We start from the raw sequence: 25,522 nt of genomic DNA on the forward strand, positions 1-25,522 counted from the left end.
GAATTATCGGACCTTCTGATGGATACGACGGCCAACATGTGCTTCTCATCTGTGTTCTTTCAACAGGTTATAAACAATGTATCCAGGTTTTGCTGGGCACACACACATGTGCATGTCCTGAGTTGGTTTCAGAATAAGCAGAAGTACATCACATTTTTAAGGAATACTATTGAAAAAAGTACAGAATTTAAAATCTTTCTATACAGAAATTTCATCGATCTGTCAAAAGGTTCTGACAGTATTAATAGAGACATTATGAATAATTATTAGAAGCTACGGATTTCTTGATGAGTGCATGAGAAATAAACGTAAGGGAAATTTCGGATGTCAAGGAAGCTCTTAAACTAAGAACACGACTTAGTATGAAAATATGTATGCCTACTATACATCTATCTACAAAACTGGATCAGGAATTATTGGATTCCACAATAAGAAAAATGACTACAACTAACCAAAATCCAGATGCATTGATGAAATCAGTTTACAGAAGATGGGGAAGAAGTGCCATTGAAAGACAGTCTTGGAGTCATCTTGGAAAGATCTTCCTCAGCCATTATTGATTCACTGATGATCAATAAAAGGAATGTATAAAGAAAGTAAAAGTTATATTACTGCCAGAGAACATCAGAATGGTTTGAGATAAGGACTGGATATTTGAGGTAAGAGACAGGATATTTTCTTAAAAAGTAGCATTTAATGTCTAGAAAACTTTTTAAGAAAAAAATTTATGTATTATGAAAAAAGTTACAGGTATAATAAGCAGAGGAATATAATAGAATCCTTACAGCAGGAAGAGCTAGACTATTTAGATGACAGTTTCAGTATCGTCAAAATACACATGATATAAAGCAAAATCAGTAGCACTGTATAAAAGAGGGTAAAAATTTTAACTTAAAATGTGAATAAAACAAAAGTTCTTAAACTAAACAACAGATGCCAGAAAGAAATTAAGACAACATGCAGAAGCAGTTAAGTATTTTACATACCTGGGAGCTATTGTGGAAGTCAAGGATACAACACAAAGATTGACACAAATAAATACTGTTTTCCAAAGATTGAATAATATTTCATCCCAATGCATAAAAAAAAATACATTATATATACAGAAAGATAATATCACCAGTGAAATAAAAAAGATGCAGATGGAAATGGATTGGACACATACTGAAAATGGACAGAGGAGATATTCCTGGGGTAGCTTTGACACAGAGTCCAGAAGAAAAAAGGGAGGAACAAGTGCAAACTAACATAGCAGACAATGAAAACAAAGATGGCCAACTGGGATAGCTAGATAAGAAATTGGTCTTCTCCAATTAACTCTTCTGAAAAGAGTTAAATGTGGAACAAAGATTTTGATCTTATGTACAATGGGGATTAGGGATAGGGAGGCAAGCACAAAGTAAAATATACTAGTCAAATTATATTATTGTTTTAATACTTTACCTAAGTGTGAACAAGCAAATGTTTGTGCCTGACTCTTCATAACTAGGCTATGTGCATATGGAGGAAAATGAACTTGCATCAAGCTATTAAGTCCTATTATCCCATAATATCTCAATAAATGTCAAAACTAGTTTAGGTGGCGACTCTTCTTAATATACAGCAATAAATATATTCAAAAGGAAATGTGCTCTGTATTATGAGATACCAGGGCAATCTGATGTAAAATCAGCCTCCATATACAAGTATAGTTCAGGCAGATACTACAAGTGCAAACTCTTGTTTGGTCAAAGTGCAGTAAAATATTAAAACAAGAATGTAATTTAAATTAAAGATGCCAAGAAATTATATTCTTGGTTTCATCCTTTATCCAAGTGTAAGCAAACAATGTTTGCACGTCAAGTCATTTCATGATTGGACTACTCGTATATAGAGGCTGATAATTTCACATCGATTGCCTTAGTATCCCATAATGCATGGCACGTATTCTTATGGACATATATAATGCTATGCATTATGGGAAGGGCCACAACCCAGACCATAAAGTGTAAGCTAGAACAGAAGAACGATTTGATTAAATTACCATTGTGGATAAAGGATACAGGTTTTTGAATTAAAGAGGTAAAATATTGTATATCACATTGATAGTACTGGATCACTTGAAACAGACAAGACCAGAAACTTGGGAGTAATGGTGTACAGAGAGAGCATATTGCAAAAGTTGGTAAAACAGCTCAGAGCTTTAATTATTTGATATCGAAAAAAAGATGCTGACAAGTAAAGGCAAGAGATTATTTGTTCCTCTTTATAAGGCTACAATTCTTGATTATATGAGCCACATCTTTACTGTGCACAGAACAATGCAACAACAATGACCAAGCTGGTGACTGTGGAATGCTGCCTATGAGAATAGCTTGAAGGTATGTAGGTTGCAAAATTTAGTTGATAGGCAGATAAAAAGTTATTAAAGGGATTCTATAAGAAAGACGCAAAGGATTTTTTTATTATTTTTTTTATACGAATGACAGAACTAAGGTTCACCCATGGAAGTAGGATTAAGGAGAGGTACGATAGGTATTGCTTGAAATTAAAGGTAGGTTGGGTCTCCCATGACAAGTTTCTGGACAATATGAAAATATCAGTGAAATAATAATAATTAAAAACAGATCTTCAGAATTATAGCTATTATTATTATTATTATTTGACACTTCCAGGGAGTCCAAAGACTCAGTGAGGATTTTTGGTTGACAATTAGGAACAAAACCACTGAAAACAATTTTAACTGCTGAATTACTTGTCAATTGTCCGCGCAGTTAGCCTAGTGGCTTTGCGCTTCGCAACCATATGCCTGGGGAAGGAGTGTCCTAGGTTCGATTCCCGTCCACGACGTGAGGAGCTTAAGGATCTTCCTCAGCCATAGCCAAGTTCTTGGGCATGGGCAGCAGGGTTTTTTCCGCCAGTTTATCTGGGGTTTTTCATCCCGCAAGCAGGCAAACCGGCCCTGTGAACACACAGGTTACAGTCATAAATACTTACGGCAAGGAAGGCAACGGGAAACCACCTTGCTCATAATCATCTCTCCCTAGAATGGTGGCATATAGCTACCCTCCCGTGGCCGTATGGCAGATGGGAACCAGAAGAAGACTTGTCAATTATTAATGGTAACATAGTGTGAGACCACAGTCCTGTTTACCGGAGACAAGGTGAAGGTCTTGCAAGTATAGTACTAAATGTATAATAGGTTTATAACCTTCTATGGATGAGAATTAATTTACATAAAAACACACCAGAGAAGCTTATTTTAATTAAAATATTTATTTTTGGAAAACTTATGTAACAATGCATCTCATTATTTCTGAATTTCTATAAATATTCCTTTTTATCACAGCTGAACAAAATCAATCAAGGATACAGTTTTTTTAAAAAATAACCCATTTCTTATACATTTATCAAAAATTATAAGAGCTATTAATTTTATGACACCATTTTTGATTTAGCTGAACTTTTCTGAAGAATTTTTATCCTTTATAATTGCTATTCACTTAATAATAAATTTGGACTGGGCCATTACACAATATATAAGAAAATGCAAAAATGTCAGTTTCCTATTTCTCAAGAAATACTAGGTATTTTAATATAAGTTACCATTTTCATCATCTCCATTAACTTTTGATTCAGCTGTAATCCAAATTTTTTCTTTAGACCGAGCAGTACATATATTGTAGAGGTCTTGTGTAATATTCAGTTCATTTCCAATGGCCATTTTCCAAACTTTTCCACGTACACTAGGAGGAAGTCCTTTCCACCAAAGTTCCCTTGCTTTCTTTGTATCCTTCCTACATTTATCAAAATAACAATTTTGTTTTATGTTCATTATTTATTCTAAGGATCTTGAAATAAAATGAAGATGGAAATAAGACACAAAATATTTATCTACATATATTCATCAATTTTGCACCAATATGTTAGTAACAGAATATCCATTTTCAAAGAATGACACTGTAGCATGAGGAAGAAAGGTCTGTAGTATGCAGAGTACATTAAGTAGCAGCTCTCGTTCTGAATTCACACCTGTCTAACAAGATTACTGTTAAATTTCTTTTGTTAGCAACACCGATGAAGATTTATGAGGCGTGACTATTAAATAACAGACTGGTTGCAAAAATGTGGTTTATTATTAACCCCTTGAACATACTCCCCTCATACACATTGCATATGAATTTTCCATTGTTGGAAGAAGTGCTGAAAGTCATCAGGTGTCATCTGCTTCAGTAGTGCTGCTGTTTTCTCCTTTACCTCATCCACTGACTGAAAATGGGTTCCCTTCAATGCAGATATCAACTTTTGGAAAAGGTAAAAGTCGCATGGAGCTAAGTCCAGCAAGCAAGGTGGATGGTCCAACACTGGGATCTTCTTATCACCCAGATACTGCTTTATAGACAGTGCACTGTGGGCTGGAGCGTTGTCCTGATGGAGAACCAAGCGTTGTTCTTCCACAGATCGAGTCTCTTCTTCCTCACTCGTTCTCTCAGCTTGGCCAGAACCTCAAGGTAATAATGTGGTTAACTGTCTGACCCTCTGGTACCCATTCAACCATTATGCCATTGATATAAAAAATAAAAATAATAATAAAAAAAAAAAATGATCAGCATTGCCTGCTGTTCTGACTTGCTTATTCTTGATTTTTTTCATTCTCGGTGTGAGGTGGGAATTTTCCAGTACATCGATTGTCTCCGTTTCTGGATTGTACTGAAAAATCCACATCTCATCACATGTGATGATCTTCTCCTGTAAGTCTGGCTCTACTGTAAGTTGTTCCATGATGGATGAGGTAAAGGAGAAAACATCAGCGCTATTGAAGCAGATAACAGACTTGCAGCACTGCTTCCAACAATGGAAAATTCGCATGCAATAGTATATAGATAGCAGAGGGGAGTATGTTGAAGGGGATAACAATTAAGTTGTACAATTGTAGTAATAAACCACATTTTTGCAACCAGTCTCATTATTTAATAGCCACACCTCATAAATTAAAGATGCCAAGAAATTATATTCTTGGTTTCATCCTTTATCCAAGTGAGCATGAAGTAGCTTCATGACAGAGCAACTCGTATATAGAGGCTAATGACTTCACATCAATTGCCTTAGTATTCATAATGCAATGCACACATATCCTTTTAGACATGTATAATGCTATGCATTATGGGAAAGGAAACTACCCAGATCCGTTTCGACCTTTACTGAGGTCTCACCAGTGGGATCCAGACCCGGAAGTGATACCAAGGTTGAAGTAACTATTTATACTGTGAAGCACTATTACGTATAATTACCAATAATTTTGCCTCTCTATATGTGGAGAGGCAAAATAACAAGATCAACCATTATGATACCAGTTGGAGAGAGTGGGCATGTGATTTTCATATGTGGAGTGGCTAGGAAGGTGACACTTCTTTTATTCAGTTCACTAAATAAGGTATGTCCAATTACAAAGCAGAAGACTATTAAGTCATGGTTTTCTTTCTTTACCCTTCAAATGATCAAGAAATGGCAAATATCTATAATCTGCCATGTCTTGATCAATTGAAAGGGAAAGAAATAAGTAGGTCAGGAGTAGATTCAAGGTCAGTTACTTATGTCAATCCAAAATTGACATAAGTAACTGACCAAAATCCTAGGGCTAGAAAGATAAGCAAAGTAGAAGGAGAAATGGTTAAATCACAGAATTATGCATAAAAAGCTAAGAAAATGTTATGAAGTACAAACGTATATGTCCCAGCAGCATGAGGAGTATAACGTACAGGCTAAGAAAGCAATAGTGTAGTGAGCAAAGAGAAATTAGCATAAGAAAAGAGACTGGCTGAGGCAGCATAATAGAGGGCCCCATAGCCCAGTCAGTATAGCTTCGATGATATCTTTTGAATGGAAAGACGTAGGTTCGAACCCCATCTAGGACACAGGGAACCTTTATAAGGGATTTTCAAATGAAGGGGAGTAGTAATGGAGATCAGAAGAACATGCAATTTGGCCAAAAGAACATACACAGTTAACAAACAATAAACCAACCTCATAGCTTTAGCCATAAATCCCAAAATAACAATAGCAATAGCAAAGCAAAATCCTACAGGCCTCTACAGTTATGTGGCTAATAGAACACTGTGATTATGGAAGAACAACTTTGGGTGCTGGAGAAGGATCACATCTGGGAAAGATAGTGAAACATTCAGCTACATTAGTAGAGAAATTTGAAGAGAGCATACATTTCACCATTACATCTAATTATTATTATTATTATTATTATATGGGCACCTCCATGGAGTCCGAAGACTCATTGCGAGAGACACAATCTATCATACCACTCCATAAAGCCATTAACAGACAAAGCACTCAACTATGGCAACCCATTCAACTCATTCACCACATAATCAAAAAGCTAGAGAGAAAACTGGCTCCAGATTTCCTAGCTTCACTTTGTTTTACCTGCTGCCTTTACTCCTCTCCTAATTATGAAGACCATACTGTCCTCTATGATTATTTATACCTGAGATTGATTTCCTACACCTAATTACCTACACAACAAGTTAATCTTCCAAGGAGATTTCAATGTTCATAATTTTAGTTGGATTTTCTTTTTTAGCTTCATGGTCCAAGTGAAAAAGATGATAAATATTTAATGTCAAGCATGTTTTCACTATATCTTCCTCATTGAAGACGGCACGCATTTCACCAATATATCTAATAAAAAGCCCAAGAGAAAACCGGCTCCAGATTCCCTAGTCTCACTTTGTTTCACCTGCTGTCAATTACTCCTCTCACAAAACTGTTCCTACCAACCAGAATATAGAATTCTCATGAAGATGTTAGCTCTCTTCTTGGCAACTCCAACCATAACCTTCTCCATGGCTCACTTTCAGTAGATTGACCTTTTCTCAGCCTACTTGAATACTGCTTATGAGAGTGTAACAATGCCAAGCGAGACCCTCTGAAATTTCTACACCTCTTTTTTGATTCGATTGCTCTTTCCATTCTCCTGATCGAAACACCCCTGCTTCAAATTAATATATGAAATAATCATTGCAATGGCACACATAAACTTAGATTACTATCTGATCCCAGATTCTCCAACAAATGTGGCAAAGTAGTTCAATATTAAAATTCCACATATGTCAAAAACTCCAGCTAAGCAATCAGTCTATGGTATAAGCCTGAAACACAGAACAAATCAATGCATCAACAGCTGACTATGTATGAACCAAATGCAAAAAACTTGCCCCTGCTAAAATGGCAGTCAAGTCCCTCTGATCTCTTGCTAGAGAGAAAATTCTGCCCTTTCACTTTCATGCCTCTGCTTCTCACATCTAGATGACATCATCTAAGATAAGGCTGACTTCTTGGCATCAGGCTTGCGCTAAACTTTTGTACAGACAATGAAGAAATGCCTATTTGGATGTTTGTTTGAAAGATCTCAACAACTTGCTGCATGCCTTGTAAGATATTTTGTACAGTAAAAAATCCTGAGTAACCAAGATACTAGTCTGGACGGTATCATTCCAGTTGTACAAGGAATTTATAATCCAGAATTATTACTTATACAAATGTCATACTCATCTGGTATATATAGCGCAATATAGAGGTAGGCCTTTGTTCATTATCCCTTGCTCTCAACCTGAACTTGAAAATAATGGAGAATCAATAAGAGTTGGCTTATGCTCGAGAGGCTCGCATATTAACTGATGATCATCAGTGTGAATTTTGCCACTTTTGCTACACACTGGATCTCCTATCTTAATCACCTTCGGACATAGGCCATGGGGAAGTTAGTAGAGGCTTGCAGTTGCTCCTTCTGTAGCATACAAGTGGATCTGGAAAAGGGGCATTCTTACAAAGCTAGGATCTTGTAGTCATCCTCCTGTTGTGACTGGGTCACAAGTTTTCTCTGGCCATTCATTGTGTCATAGTGGATTGTTTCCTGTCATCAGAATTCTAGGATTTCTCAGGGTTCTAAGCTTTCACTGACACTCATCCCTGTATACATTAGTGCTTTCTCTTAAATCATACACATGGTTTTGCTAGTAGTAGTGCTCAAATGATTCAAGCTTCAGGATCTTCTACAACTAATATCGTAATTACTGATGCGCCATTTCACCTGAGAATGTTACCATTCTCAGGTGATTGCATATATCAGGTAGACTTCAATGTTACCAAAAGACAATCCTCACTTATTTGTTGAAAGATCATATCCCCCCCCCACCCACTTCTGATAATATTCCAATCTCCAGTCGAGATCAATTTTCTCTTCTCTTGGTTGATTTTCACACCTAGCCTATTCTAGCACAAGTACAACACATTTATAGCCTCCTCAAACTTCAAAAAAATTTTGTATCCTCATTCATTCAAACCATTTTCAACAACAACAAAATACTTAATTAAATTAAATTTACAATACAATAATTAATACAAATACAATTTAATAATGACAAATGTTTATAACTGAAGAACATAAGCTCACCTGGATTATAAATGCAGAACAAACACAGAAATCAATATACAATGCATAATAGCACAGTGCACAAAAATTCTGGCAAAAGCAACATATAGAGATAAAAGATGTTTATGCCAAATAAAACTAATTAATTGATTATTTTACACTGATTAATTTCTCATTTTATACTCTTATTCTAAAGAAATTTTCGATATTCTTATAAAAATTTAAGTACTCTCTAATCGGCTTTCTGTATGTGTGAACTTCTTTCACAACTCCTAACACTTTATTAATCCAAACTTCGTAATAATGTCCTAATTACGTAAAAACACAATCAGCCACTGATCAACATCCATGGGAAGTTCAGCTCCTGTTATCAAACCAATTATCAAATCTTTATTCATTCTACCAACCCCTGTTCTTTGGGCTTTGGATAGCCTTCCCCCATACCATTGTTTCCAATAAAAGCAACCCTCAGTTCTTCAAGAAACACATTAACAGATTTCTTTTTCCCTCCTAATCATGTGCTCACACACAACATTGATATGTTACAAGTTCTGTAACTTCACATGCTTTAATGTAAAAAAAAAAGTATTTAATGACAAAGTCAATTTATTAACAGTCTTAATGATGGATGTTAACTAGAATTAAGATTTCTGCAGCCTCTTCAGGTATTTCAACACAAGACTTAAAATTTTTTCATATGAATACTGGTATAGGTATGAACACGGTGATGTATTAAAGCGCCTCCATAGCGCAATTGGAAGAACGATGGTACATTGTGCCCTTCTACTGGAATAGGCCAAAGTTCGATTCTCGTCGCAACAGGAGGAATCTTTATCTGGACGATTTCAATCGAAGGTGAGTTAGCCGATCGCATACGGAGGTAGCAGGGTTTTTTCTCCCGGAAACTTGGATTTTTCATCCTGCATACAGATATATCGGCCCTTCAAAAACACTCAATTTAGAGACAAAAAAAAATTACTAGTTGTGGTGGACAGTAGATGGTGTTGATGGAGACGATTCGTAGTAGAGGTTCGGTGTAGTGGTTGAGACAGTTGTATGTGTCCTCCTGCGATGAGTCTGACTCCTTGGAGGTGTCAGGAATAATAATCATCAAATTCCTGACATGTACCCTCAAGGGGTGTACAAAATATGATAGTACTACATGAAAAATTTACATCATTATTAACTTCCTATCTACAATTTTCCTCCAAATCAGTCTGTTACTTGTCAAGACTCCAACATTATCAGATGCTATATTTCTATCTTCTAAGGCAATTTGAACAGTATCAATCCACCTATATCTTGGTCTTCCTCTGGGTTGTTTTTCTGCCAACTTGCCACAGAACATCTTGGTCTTCCTCTGGGTTGTTTTTCTGCCAACCTGCCACAGAACACTTGTTTTGCTAATCTTTCCTCGCCCATTCTGTTTAAGTGACCATACCACCTGAGATTAGCTCTGCTAACGCATAACTGGATGCTGACATTCTGAAGTTCTTTCCTAATATCCTCGTTTTTAATATGATATTGCCCTCGATGCCATCTGTTCACACCTATAATCTTTCTCAGGATTCTCATATCTGTGGTCTCTAGTCTTTGGTCAAGTGTTTTACTTCTGACCCAGCTCTGAGATCCATAGGTTAAAACTGGTTTGAACACTGTCTTGTATACAGCTAATTTAGTGTTCTGACTAATTTCTCTCTTATTCCATATGAATTTATTCAATTGACTGCCTACCATACCAGCTTTGTTGATTCCGTTGTCTATTCCCATACTTAATTTACCATCTTCACTAAAAATTTTGCCTAAGTAGGCAAAATGTTTTACTTGTTCCACAGGTTCTCCGTTCACAACGCAGTTGACATTTTCAACGAATCTGCCTATTTTCATTGTCTTTGTCTTTTTATTGCTGACCTTCATACCATATCTATTACAACAGTTATTCAATTTAGTCAGAGAATCTTGCAGACTTGTATCGGATTTATTGATAAGTATAACATCATCCGCATAAAGCAAAGAGCTGACAATAACATCTCCAATTTTGATATCATGTCTAATACCACTTTCCTTCATAATGTGATCCATATAGATAATGAATAACAGAGGGGATAATGTACATCCTTGTCTCACACCAGATTTAACATTAAACCATATTCCTGTACTTCCTTCAATTCTAACTGCTGACTTACAACTCAAATAAAGACTAAGTATTGCTTGATATAATGCCATATTGACACCATATAACTATAGAGTATTGAATAGCTTCTCTCTTGGTACCTTGTCATATGCTTTTTCCAGATCGAGAAAACTTAAATACAGATCATTGTTATATTCCCATGTTTTCTCAACTATTTGTCGTAAAGTGAAGATCTGATCCTGACAGCCTCTATTTGGCCTGAATCCAGATTGTTCTTCACCAAGCTTTTCTTCCACAATTCTTCTCAACCATTTCTCAAGTATACTTGCATAGATCTTGCCAGGAACAGTCAGTAGGGAAATACCTCTGTAATTCTCACATTCAGTTTTATTTCCCTTTTTATATATGGGTACTATTAGAGCTCTACTCCAATCATCGGAAATTCATCCCTCTGGCCAGGGTCTCTGAACTATGCAGTGCAGCCACTATCCCACCATACTTCATACTTCAGCATTTCTAGTCTAATATCATCTAGTCCTGCTGCCTTTTCCACATTTCAAGCCTTTGATGGCTTTTTATACTTCAAGTATGGATATATATTCCTGACTGTATGCCTGTTGAGTGTTTTTTTACCACTGTGCTATCACTACTTGTTTCATTTAGCAATTTTTCGAAGTAATTACTCCATACTTCAAGGATATCCTTTTCTCCTCTTTTGATGTCACCTTTATCATCTCTAACTTTTTTACATCACTCTTTCCTCCATTTCTAAGCTTCTTGAACAACCTCCAGAATATCTTACCACCTTCTTGATATTTATTTTCAATGTTCTTGCCAAAGTCCTCCCATCACTTTTGTTTAACTAGTGTTTTGCTTTCTTACATTTGTCTGTATTCTCTAAGAGCAAAAGCTGACTTATTTGCCAGGAACTTTTGATATGCTTCTTCTTTTCCTTCACTGCCTCTTTAACTTCCTGTGTCCACCATGTAGTTCTGATTTTTCTATCCTTGCAGACAACCTCACTACATTCCTCTCCGGCTGAATCAATCAGGGTTTTCTACAAGGCTTGCCACTGAATCTCCAAGATTTGGTTCCTGTTCTCAAACTCTTTTATTTTTTCTTCAATAATCTTTGTGTATTTTAGTCTACAGTTCACATCTGAGAGCTGCTCAACTTTTATTTGCTTTAAAACTTTCTTACATGTTATTCTTTTCAATATGAAATTCAATTTTTTCCTGCTCAAGACTAAATAGTGATCACTTCCAATTTCAAATCCTCTGTACACTCTGGTGTCCTGCACCAGGGAGAAAACATCACTATCAACAATAGCATAGTTATTGTTGATAGTGAATAAGAATAGTCTCATAGTCAATGAGACTTTCCTTATTCCTTGCCTCTTCTCTCCATGTGAATTTGTGCACATTTTTATGTTGGAACATGTTAGTAATAACCAGACCATGTCCTCAGCAGAAATCCAACAGGCATTTGCCATTATTATTAGCTTTGCTCTTTTCTCCAAATTTTCCCAAAATATTTTTGTATGTCTGACAATCATTTCCTACTCTGCTATTTAGATCCCACACAAGGACCAACTTTTGCTCTTTCTAAAGCATCAAAAAATTCCTCCAATTCTACCTTAGTAGAACCTTCTGTGGGACCATAGGCACAAATAAGTCTCATTGTCCAGTTCCCCATTCTGATATTTGTCCAAATCATTCTACTTGACACTGCCTGCCATTCAAGAAGATTAGCCTCGTATTTATTGTTAAATGCTATGGCTACTCCTTTTCCTTGATTGTCATTGCCTGAATATAACATTTTGTATTTATTGCTCAGAAAGATCTCACCAGTTTTTGTCTTTTTTGTTTCAGTCACCCCTATTATGTTGATCTGGTACTTATCTAATTCCTCCGCTAGCTCCATTTCTTTGTCATTCAGGCTTCTTGTGTTGAAAGTACCGATCTTCAACTCTGGTGATGTTGAGTTGGGGTGTGTTTTCAGATTTGTTCCAGTAACTGACTCTTCGCTGTTCGCCCTGGTTCCCTGGCGAAAACAACAGGGGCCTTGTTTAACCGGGCGATGCCCCAGCCGACATGAAATTTTGTCATGTTGTACCATCATTTTCTATCTTGGTTTAATAATAATAATAATAATAATAATAATAATATCAATTTTGAGTGCCTGCGGCATTTAAACACATGGCTCAGAATATTAATTTCTTGCAAGAAAATGTCAGAAGAATATATGCAGGTTCTATTTATTAACATTTTAACCAATTTATATTGCTTATAAAAAAGAAAACAAAATGGTACCACAGTTTCATGCCTAAAAAAAAATATTCCGAGATCCATCATCTTCATTTTCAAGAACTTAATATTTAATTGTGAATTAAATATTAAACAACTTAATATTAAATTGTTGCTGTTTATTTTTGAAGGAATTTACATTCTTTTTCAGAATTTGGCCAGCTCATAAACACATCACTGTATAACAAAACCAAAATTGGGTTGAGGATGAACCTAGAAGAAATGTTGGCCTTCTAGATATTTATATATTTCAGATAATACTAATTATAATGAAGAGCCAAAGGTTTTATTAATTTCAGATAATAGATTGCCAGTGGAAAGAAGGGTAGTAGTGGTGAGGAAGGAGAAGTTAACAACAGACACCATGTTGTTGTTCCTTCAAACTGTGTGTGAAAAGACAGCAATAAACATCCATTTATTGATGAAATCATTCATCAATATATGAATATTATGAAATCAATTTTATACATCATGCAAAAAATCCTGTGAAATAAACTATAAGACATCTGCAAGGGAATATATTTACATAAGGAAATGTAATGCAAAAGTTAGTTTATTTGTAGGCTTAAGTTTTGTATTCTTCACTTTTTTTTTTTTTTTTTTTTTTTTTTTTTTGTTGTTGTTAAAAATGAGATGAATTCATGTATCACCAATAAGAGTTTAGAAGTAGATGTTTAGCAATTAAGTAAAGCAGTAGAGTCAATGAAATTTATAACAGCCATATAACTTTATATTTGCATAGGCTACTGAAATTATTGAAGATATTGGATTTTGGTATTCTACTGTGATACATTCTCAACTCAGTAACTTCATGCCTGTCAAAAAGGGAGGAAAAATGTTCTATAGAGAAGAGGACTGATGTGTAATGAAGCTACATTACTCATTAAGTTGCATAATTTCAGACTTGCACAGAATGGAAACAATACTAATCATGAAATATTTTTAAAATAATACCTGTTACCTAGATGCAGTTAAAAACAAACATCTGTTTAAAAAAAGTTCTCAAGCACTCATATCATTCTAATCCAAACCATAAAACATTTCTGAAGTTTTGGAAATTATAATTCCAAACAGTAACAGGTGTTTATACAACACACATATTTATCTATTTCAAAACACCTTTAAAATTATCATTATGGGATGCAGCACTTAGGTTTACAAATAAACCTTTTATGGGTAGAAGCCAAACTAAAAATCTTAGCCTAGAAATGATATCTAATTGTTATACATATAATCCTTCTGTTATGCTTAATAACACAAGTGGATAATCTCTACTCTCCAACCAAGAGGTCATATATTCAAATCACACTGCGACTATGGAAGGATGTTCGTGAATGTCTTTAGATGACAGATTTCCATAACCCAATGAAACTGCCACCCTGCTTAATGGAAGTGCTTGTGAAGTACACTAAAAAAAAAAAAAAAAAATTCTGCAATTATGCCTTCGGAGCAAGATTTGACTAACCTTTAATCCACCTGCAAACTAATATATTACAGTTAATTCATGTTAAAAACTGAAGGGGAGGTGTATTCTTAAATTGTTTTATAATTATTACTAAACTAATTTTTCATTTAATACTATTCTGTGTTTAAACCAGTTATATCTCAGAAAAGGGTAAGAGGATTTCTAAAAAAAAAAAAAAAAAAAAAAAAAAAAAATCATTTCTTAAGTATCTTTGCTTCTCATATAAGCAAGATCTCTCAATGCAATATGTAATTTAAAAAAATTTGACTGTATGTTGTCGTTTTTTATCCTTAAGTTACCCACTTAACCCAGCGGGTGGGTTAAGGAATTTTTCCCCTTGTTTGTCGATTTTTTTATATATTTTTTACTAGTCTGCATTCTAGTCTGGAAACCCTGCTTTAGAGACCACACATGGAACTTTCTCAAGCCATCTCAGGCCTACAAAATAAACAGGGTCTCACACTGGGCAATGATATTCATCTCCCACTTAAGAACAATCACAGCTTGTTGGTTGGAGAGTGGACATGCTAACCACTTGGCCAACCAGGTCAGCAAGTGTGGTAATTTAGTATTATTGAAAAGCAGCTAATGAGCTAAGGTCAGGGCAAACCTCAGCTACTGAGTAAGTTTCTTGGATAGGGGAATGGTCTGGAAATATGCAGGTTAGCTGCATATTGCTAATGAATAGTCCTCGATAGTCTGACAGCATCAATCAGATTGTGGCGGACAGTTTTTGGATAATGCACTGAGCTGCTCTATAATATAATAGTACAGGAAATTGATAATAATAGACATCACAAGTCAGAACTGCCATTAAATAAGTACTAAGACAGGGAGGGTAAGATAAAATAAGAGAATGATACTCCAAAGGCTATGGGAACAAATCCAGAATGAAACAGTCTTGTCAACTAGGAAGAGGACTGGGCTTGCAGTCCCATACTGCATTTAAAGAGTACCAAGTTGATAATATGGAATGTGACCTATGCATGTTAAAAGAAAGATTGATATAAAAATAGTGATGCAGAATGTGTTCAGTCTATACTGAGAAGACAAAGTTGAGTTAGACAAGCATCGCATTGCTAATACAGCTGTTCAAGAAGAAAGGTGGAAGTGGGCAGATATTGGATTTTGGTAACAAACTTTGCAATACAGTAGTCACGTTGATTATATTTTCAATACAACTTTTATTATAAACATAAAACTAGTTCTAAGATTTGCATTCATCAATGAGAGAATCTGTGCTGCTAGTAAAGCAAAGGTCAAGTTTTCAAAATAACATTTATCTGTGCACATGCACCCACTGAGGAAGAATATGAAGCAAAGGAGAGAGTTCTATGATAAACTGTAACAAATGGAATTTGGTGACGAAAAATGATTTAAAGATCATGTTGGATGACATGGAATGCATACATTCAGCACAAGAATGTCTTTAAACTTACAATCAGGAATGACAGTGTTCACAAAATCAACAAGGAGAATGGTGTTAGAGGTTGACTTCACAAACAGCAAAACATGGTCGAGAGCCATATTTCCCACACAAGAGGATCCATAAAGTGACATGGATTTTACCTGTCCTGAGGACCACCAACCACATAAGACTGCCTTTTAATAGAACAATGCCATGCAATGGACACTGTGGACATCAGGAGCATGAGAGAGGCTGATTCTGATACCAACCATGTCATGGTACATGCTTAACATAAGCAGTGAATATCTTTAGCAAGGAAAAGGTACGAGATAGCGAAAGTACAATTGGGAAGTTACCAGAACAAGATAATAGTGAAGCTGGCAATACTGAACGACTGAGTTAACTGTATGACAAAGGTGGAATAAGACCAACCAAATCATTATGACTATAGAGCAAATTCTTGATTTGACAAGGAAATTATAAAAAATGATATAACGAAGACTGCAAATATTTAATCAATTACTGAAGCAAGGCTTGATGAAAAACTCAACTGCACAAGAAAAGTTAATCTTAAATACTTAAAAACTGCTAGCAGGAGTGCAAGAGGAAGAAAACAAGAAAAAAGCAGAAAGAATGAAATACTGTCAGAAGAAAAAGAGATGCAGAAAATTTACCAGAGAAACAGCTGAAACAAGAAAGGGAAATAACTAAAAATAAAGATGAAATAATAGAGACATGGAGACGTTTCAAATCTCCCTAATCTACCTACAGAAGAAGATGAAGGTAAGAAGATGAAACTGAAGGTACCCGATGTACTAGGGAAGGAATCGAGTTGAAAAGGCGATTATAGAACTCCCACACAAGAGGATCCAAAAAGTGACATGGATTTTTACCTGTCCTGATATAAAAGTAGTTCATCGGTAATCAAATCTTGTCCAGGGCACCTGGACAAGACTTGATTACTGATGAACTACTAAAGTATGGTGGGAAAATTGTGGAAGGAGGTGTTGCTCTCTCTTGAAAGAGATTAAAACTACAGGGTCATTTCAGTTTTTAACACCACTATAAGGTTCCTTTTGAAGATTATATCATACAGACACACGGAAGAGATTACAGGCAAATACTAATATGAATTATGACAAGATAGATAGATTACTGATCATGTATCTATAATATGGAATATTTTAGCAAAGTGCTACGAATATAGCACAACCCTGTGCAAACCGCTTATCGATTTAAGGTTTATAATAGTGTTCAAAGATGTACCCTGACAACATGAGAGAATTTGGAATATTCAAAAAAGTTCAGCCGGTAAAGGTGCCTTTCAGCTGCACTACAGCAAAATTGTCAGACACAGCTTCAAGATTAGTACTAGTTTGAAAAAAGAAGCTGTATCAATTCATATGTTTAACCTTTGTCTGAAACATCAAATACAACCCTAGTAGAATGACTTACAACAGGACCCTGTAAATAATTGCACTTGAAGATGAAAGATATCTGGAATTAGATGAACAAGCATGAAGTCTGACTGTGAATGGACAATAAGACAACTGAATATATGTTCAAGATGAATAAGAGCATCTTGAGTTATTACTTTTGTCACTGATCAGTATGAGTTGAAGATTTTAAATATCTTAGGCCCATCTAAAACAACAGGAATGGATGAGAAATGAGATTCTTTCTCTTATTGATACACAAAAAATGTACAAAAACAAAGACCTAGCTAAATATATAGAAACACATATCAAGAAGAAAATAAAAGCAAAGGAAAAATGAATAAAAAATTTATGTACCGAGATTGAACTGCTTTAGAAGAAACATGACTATTTCAATCTGTATAAGAAAATAAACAAAATTTCTGGAAAATTCAGAAAAAAGCAAGTAGTGTCTCTAAGAGATGAAAGTGGAAAAATAGTTCTAGAAGAAGAGAATAAAGCACAGATTTGGATAAAATATATAACAGAACTCTTCAATGATGCTAAACAGAAGCCTATAAATATAAAAGATAACATTCAAGGATCGGCAATTCTGAAATGTGAAATAGAGAATTCTATAAGATCAGGTAAAACAGGAAAAGCCAGTAGACCAGATGGTATGAAAATAGAATTTTTAAAATTAATAGAACCAGATAACATCAAAGTTCTTGGAAAACTGTTCAATAAAATATCTGAAAGTGGTGAATTCCCACCAGATTGGCTCAAATCTATATTTATCACTATCCCAAAGAAACCCAAAGCCAAATCTTGTGGCAACTTCTGACTTATTAGTCTAATAGAGCCATGCATTAAAAATATTTTTGAAAGTAATTCAGAAAAATAGAAAATGTGAAGAAACTATGAGTGGAATGCAGTTTGGCTTTCGGAATGGTTTTGGTACTAGAGAGGCCCTTTTCTGTGCCCCAATATTGATACAAAGATGCATAGAAAAAAAGACTGTCTTTGTGTGTTTCATAGATTTTGAAAAAGCTTTTGACAAAGTCAGACACACTAACTTAATAGAAATCCTTCAACAAATAGGGCTAGATGAAAAAGAAAAGACTAATAAGAAATCTGTATTGGAATAAATCAGCTACCATTCAATTAGACATTACCACCAGTGATATTAACATCAAAAGAGGAGTGAGACAAGGATGTGTGTGCTCTCACCATTCTTGTTCAACATATACTCAGAGGTAATCTTTAAAAAGGCACTGGAAGAATGTCCAGAGGGAATCATAATAAATGGAAAGATTGTTAACAACCCACGATATGCAGATGACACCATGCTAATTACAGATAACATCACGGATCTCCAAAAACTTATTGATAGAGGAAACATAGAAATTCAAAGAATGGGAATAAATATAAACATCAACAACACAAAATACATGGTCATCAGCAAACATCCAACCTCATCAATGGGAAAACTATCAATCAAGTATCAAGGTATAAATATCTTGGTTGCTGGCTTAATGAAAGGTGGTATCCTGAAATAGATATAAAGACAAGGATTGAAGTTGTGCAACAGTCTTTCTTGAAAATCAGAACATTATTCTGCAATAAAGATCTAAACATAGAAGTCAGATGCCAAATGCCGAAATGTTAAGCCTGGTCCATTTTGCTCTATGGAGTTGAGACATGGATATTGAAGGCGGCAACCATCAAGAAAATTGAAGTCTTTGAGATGTGGCTATATAGACAAATATTAACGATATCATGGACAGACAAAATAACCAATGAAGATGTCTTAAAATCCACTGGCAAAGCCAAAAGGTCTCATACAAACAATCAAGAAATGAAAAACATATCTTGGCCACATCATGAGAAACAGCAAATATCAGCTTCTACAAACCTTTTGGTATGAAGAATTGATGGCAAAGGAGCTAGAAGAAAAAAAGAATATCTTGGTTTGACAACATCAAGACATGATGGCATACAATTCCTCAGATCAGATCAGTGCAAGAACATAGATTGTTCACTAAGATTTTTGCTGACCTTCAATAGAAGATGACACATAAGAAGAGGGTCTATCTTGCTGTTAAGCAAGAAATGAGAACAAAATGGAGATTGAAAAATGGCTATCTGTGGCTAATATGCATACTGGCTACTGAATTACAAACTTTTGTGTAGTACCATGTTGGAGCTCCGTTAGCCTGAATTACAGCAATAAATTCCGCAAGATGTTGGATTGCATCTACAACATACCAGGAGTTCACTAGATAGTCATTTAACTTGCTCAGGTTTCACAGAAGAGGACTTTGCTCCTGGATCTGTTTTTCTAACATATCCCACACATTTTCGATGGGGTTCAGATCTGGACTTTGTGGTGGCCAAGGAAGATGGTGAGAGTCACTGTAATGCTGAACAGTAGCACTGTTGTCCACGAAACAACTGTCATGTGCAGGATAAAAAGTCAACATTGCAGGACGGACTTGATCGGCAACAATTCTCAGATATTCTGTGGAGGACACCTGACCTTCCCAGCAATATCAGGGGACCTGTTTCGTACCAATAAAACATGTCCCACACCATGACACCTTGAATTGTGTTTACAAGGCAACCTGGGTTCATTGCTTCACGGGGCTCCTACCAACTCTTTGCCTACAATGAGTCACGGTATAGAACAAGGTGTACTGTGACTCATTGGACCTCCGGTGTCTAGTTACAGTGTTCCTGACACTACTGTAGACGAACTTTCCAGTTCTTCACAGAAATCAGTTCTTCCCATATAGGCATGCAAGTGCCAATACTGATCCTCTTCAATTTCTTGTGCATAATTTGGTGTGACAGGGTTTGGGAACAGCCTTCATTAAATGCTTCAGTAAATTGCTGAACACAGGTCTGTTTGTCTGTAGAAGATTTCTCAGATGATGGCAATCTCATTTCTGACAGACTGTCTTAGGACTACAGTTACGTCTCTAAGACAAGTAATATAGGTTATTTTTTCACTGATTAAACACTTTGGATATCTCACCTTTTTAGAAAACCAGTCAGATGTGCTCTTATGACAATCGTGACTCCAGCCAGACAGGCACTCACAATAAGTCCTTTCATGACTTATTTTTAATGGTATTAACAACACTAAATGGACCATTTTATAAAAATGTTTTATTAACTTGCTTATATTTTGTGAATTTCAAATCGGCATCATCAGAGCACAACACATGTATAAGCATGAGTGAGTAAGTGAAACAATGGCAAGTGGTATACATGATGTGTTGTGCTCTGATGATGCCGATTTGAAATTCAGCAAAATATAAGCAAGTTAATAAAACATTTTTATAAAATATGTTCGTTTGGTGTTATTAATACCATTAAAAATAAGTCATGAAAAGTCGTCAATGTCTACGTTTATCTGTTAAAATAAGTCTTTTATTGAACTCTGACAGATCCTTTGTTTTTGCATTGAGATCAACACCTTGATGATTATTAACCAGCAGCATTCTTAAACAGTTGCCTAGAATACATGGTGATGCACATGAAATATTTTGTATATACACTGTGTAAGTGACATCTACATACATCTCCATAAAGGTTTCTAATTCAGTGGCTGGTATGTGTAGATACTACTTCTCAATCTAGAATATGATTATCTCTAGTATCTTGCAGAAATAGAGTTCAAATTTATAGAACCATAATTGTTTCAATAATGAAATGCCATGAGTTGGCATATTGAAAAGAATTTTAAAACTGGAGGAAAACTCATGTAAATAACTTTATTACTGTAGAATTTTTGTCTAAGAATCATAGAATGGCAATTAAACATTAACAGGCAATTCTAAAAAGCACCACCCAAGTAGCTGATGTAAGGTAATTGATTGCTCTCTAAGGGCTATAGTGCCACAGCACATGTGTCAGCAACTGAGTAAAAGCATATCATAACTGTTAATTACATCTCCATTCCATTTGTTTTTGCTAGTGTGTAGGTGTAGTCGAGAAACTTTGTTATCTCTGTATGGGAGACTAACATACATTTTTCAAAAACGCATACAGTATTCTGACTGTGCTAATGTTATTTCCTGGATACACCCTCAAGAAGTGCACAAAATATGATAGTGCAATACAATCAGAACTCATTATTTTTATTTTTTGTACTATAGGGTGACCAACTTTTGAACATGAAAATAAGGGAGATTGGGTCACGCAAATCTTAGTGAAATGTTTTGGACGTGAATCCCACATTAATTGATAGGACAGTTTATATTTAAAATATATAAAATGCAATTTAAATTATAGCACATCAAAATATTTAATATAATTTTAAACATTTATAATTACATACAATTAAAATATCCATACTTCTTAGATTAAACTTATATTTATCAACAGATGCTGCAGCAGCTTTGATTTTCTTGTCTCCTTGTGCAAACTGCAAAAACTCTTTACAGTCACAATCAAAATTGATCACTACCATTAGTTTTAATTTAATTAATTCTAAGCTACTTTGATTTCTCTGATCTGTCCATTTATTGTTCATCACTGAGAACATTATTAGCTTTGTGAAAGTTAGATGGCATGGGTTTTAGCCACGAGTACTGTTCTTCCCATTTCTTCAGATTAACACAAATATTTACATTTCTCTTTTGGTGGTGTTTTTACATTATTACTTTCCGTTTCACGTTCACTCTCCATTAAAAAATATACTATGGCACTTGTTGCTTGCAGTCATTATTACCCCCCCCAATGGGCAATACTTAAGTCACATTTACATAATATACAATTAGCTTTGTGAACGTTGGATGGCACAGGTTTTAGCAACGAGTACTGTTCTTCCCATTTCTTCAGATAAACACACAAATATTTACATTTCTTTTTTGGTTGCCTTTTTACATTATTATTTTCGGTTTCACCGTCGCTATCCATCATGAAAATATACTATGGCACTATGTTCAAGGATACTGAAAATACTCTGAGAATGAATGCAGACACAATGGCTGGTAAGAACGCAAGATAGGAAATAGATAAACAAAACATGGAAGTGTATATCGAAAATCGCTACCAACGATTTGATTATTCTGAACGGGTATCAATTATTAAAATGCCACAAAAGGTTACAAGATCAACGCAATGATATAACATCTTTGTATCGATTAGAATTTTCCAAACTATCGATATTAGTGTCAAATTGTATTTGGTGGTTATAATATACATTGAAAAATTAATGACAATGATTGATTATGAAAAATATGGGAGTATTTGAAGATCAATACGGGAGCCAGGATGATCCAAAAAAATTAGCTAAAATACAGGAGTTGCTGGGAAATACAGGAGAGTTGGTCAACCTATTGTACTATGAAGAAGCATCTACAAAATTTGCTATTATTTGTATCTAATTTTATATATTCTTATATTTCTATCTTCTAAAGGACTCCTACACACATCACTCCACTATACAGTTGATATGTTGATTATTCTATTTAAATATAAAATCAGCTCTCATTATATCAAATTTCAGAAGCCAGAGAAATAGCCTATTGCAACAAAGATTTGCTATATTAAATTTCATTAGAATAGCACTGATATTGTGGGATGGGCCAAAGAAAATCTGCATTAGCAATGCAAATTGGTTGGGAAAAGTAAAAGTTTTAGAAGGGAAAAAAAAAAAAAGTAATCAGCATTTTTGGAATGAAAACATCACACTGTTTCCTACTAGCACATATCAGCAATGATAACCATGACATAAACAAGAGACTTGTTTCTCATTTTGGCAAAAATGAGATGTGTGAAGATGTGAGGCTAAACTGAAATTTCCAAGGTTCAGCTTTAAATACTTACATGCTATTCCAACTGGGAAGGATTTCAATATTCCATGTTTTTGTGGCTTGGATGAGTAATTCTTCTAATTTTTGCTGCTGCTGTTGCTGTTTTTTCTTCATTTTAGCATCCTGCACTTCTGTAATATGCAATCAAACTGATTACAAAACTCTGAAATAGTTTGATTAAAAAAAAACATCATTAACTGGACCAGAACATTAAATGAAAACTAGTGTGTGAATGTTTGCATATGCATGTACTGGAGAATAGATGATAAATACTGCATTGCATTTAAACAAAATGGAGCACTCATTCTTCCAATGTAAGTACTGTGATTTCTCTCTATAAAGCACATCTATATTGTGTAAATTTGCTCATACACAACAGAAAAAATCTTTAAAGTGCGAAATTGTGTTAGCTCATAGCCAATTTTTCACGAGCTATGATTTCAGCTATCAAGTAGTGACCCGCAGAAGAATACACACATTTCAACTCTTGTATACTAGCACAGATCTGACAGCACAGATGAAGATATTGACTTATTCTACAAAGATCTGACAGAGACAACAGAAACAATACCAAAGCAAGATGTACTAATTATTGAAGGAGATTGGAATGCCAAAGTCAGAATAGATAATGATGGTTGGGAAAGTGTCATTGGAAAATATGGTTTTGGAGAAATGAATGAATGAATGAATGAATGAAAATGAATGAGGCAAAAAATGTTAAAATTTGCTGTGTACCATGAGATGATGATCTGTAACACAAGATTCCAGCAAAAGGAGTGAAGAAAATGGATGTGCCGATCAAATGATGGGAAAACCAAGAACATGATCGATATGATTACAATTAAAAGAAGATAGATAACATCAGTACAGCAGTGTCGAACTTTTCAAGGAGCAGATATAGGCTCGGATCATAGTTTATTGCAAACATCAAGTTGAAATTAAAAAGAAAATATAAACCCCATCATCAGAAACAAAAAGAGCAATAATAAGTAAAGCAGAAATAGGAAGAAGGTATAGAACAGTGTTAGAAGAGAAACTTAAAAGTGTAGATAGAGAAGAAAATTCAAATCTAAGAGTGAATGAAAGTAGTAATGAAGGCGATGGAAGATGCAGTTGAAGAAACAGTACCAGAAGAAGAGATCAAGAAGAAGTGGATTAGACAGAAACACTGAAGTTAGTACAGAAGAGAATGTTGATGATAAGAAGGGATACATCAGAACAAATAGAGGAGCAGTATAGAAGAAAGTGTAATGAGGTGAAAAAAAGCAGTCAGAATGGATAAGATTAAATGGTTAGAAGTCTAATGCAATAATAAGAACAGCACTATGGAGGGCATAAAACTAGGGAGGTGTACAAAATGATTAGAACCATTATAGCAGGTGGCAACCAAAACAGACCACAATTAAAGATGAAAAAGGCAAAGTATTGATGAATAAAGATAAAATTGTACAGGGGTGTACAAGATACTATAGTGAGTTGTGAAGAAAAACTAGATTTAGATAGCGTTGGGAAACTGATTGAAGAATTGAAGCTGATATCCCCACCAGGTAATGAGTATGATGTAGATATTTTAAGAAGAGAGGTAGAAAAAGCAAAAGGATAGCTAAAATACAACAAGAGTCCTGGTAATGATAACATCACTGGAGAAATGATTTAATACGGTGGCAAAAGTATGGTTACAGAAATGCACCAACTAGTAATATGGTATGGAAAAAAGGGAAAATGCCAGAGGAGTGGGCGAAATCTATATTAGTGACATTATACAAGAAAGGAAATAAGCTAGAATGTAAAATTATAGAACAATTGCTTTGAAGAGTCACCTTGGTAAGGTGATGATATTGACAGAAAAATTGAAAACACAATTGGAAGCATACCTTGCAGACGAGCAAGCAGGATTTAGGAAAGATAGAAGCACAATTCAACAGATTTTGACAATGTGGTTAATAGCATAGAAAACTAGGATAAAAAAAACTCCTATTGATTTTCAGAAGAAATTTGACAGTATCGACCAGATACTGTCAAATTCCTTCTGAAATTTGACATTAGCAGTGCCTATGGAATTGATAGAAAAGTAATATTAAGAGATGTTTATGAGAATGTAGTTGCAGCAGTTAGAATAGGTGATTTGGGAAAATGGTTTACAGCAAGCAGAGGTACTAGACAGGGGGACCCAATATCATCAAGCATTTTCATCGCACATTAGAAAGAGCAATGGATAAAATGAAGGAAGCTGCAAAAGGAATATGGAAGGAAAAAGGAAGAAGATGAGAGAGAACTACAAAAAAACATTGAAACTGTTAAATGAGGAAGGAAAGAGATTTGGACTTGTTATGAACTCAGAAAAAACAAAGACAATGGTATTTGGTGAGAAGAAATTGAAACAAAAGATAAAAGTGGATGGAATTGATATAGAAAATATAGAACAGTTCACATATTTGGGAAGTAAAATGACATAAAGGGAAGAACAAATCTGAAGGCCATGGATAACATCTGGAAAAGTAAAGTGATCAGCCTGCAAACAAAACTAAGAGTGCTGGAAACATG

The 25,522-nt window shown here is 34.9% G+C and overlaps 1 protein-coding gene across 2 annotated transcripts in view; it reads right to left on the bottom strand.

Moving 5' to 3' along the window:
- LOC150107113 (TBC1 domain family member 12-like) overlaps window positions 1-25,522 on the bottom strand; it is a 223,581-nt gene that overhangs the window by 107,888 nt on the left and 90,171 nt on the right. For both annotated transcript variants that reach the window (XM_090391005.1, XM_090391004.1), the window contains exons 5-6: window positions 22,992-23,109; window positions 3,586-3,776 (exon numbers count right to left, since the gene is read on the bottom strand). In XM_090391005.1, the coding sequence (XP_090247131.1) occupies window positions 3,586-3,776; window positions 22,992-23,109 (309 nt within the window). The remainder of the gene's footprint in view (window positions 1-3,585; window positions 3,777-22,991; window positions 23,110-25,522) is intronic.

The sequence above is a fragment of the Typopeltis vanoorti genome, chromosome 4 (assembly GCF_054136105.1).
Source record: "Typopeltis vanoorti isolate ZY-2024b chromosome 4, IOZ_Tvanoo_1.0, whole genome shotgun sequence".
NCBI classification, from domain to species: Eukaryota; Metazoa; Arthropoda; class Arachnida; order Uropygi; family Thelyphonidae; genus Typopeltis; species Typopeltis vanoorti.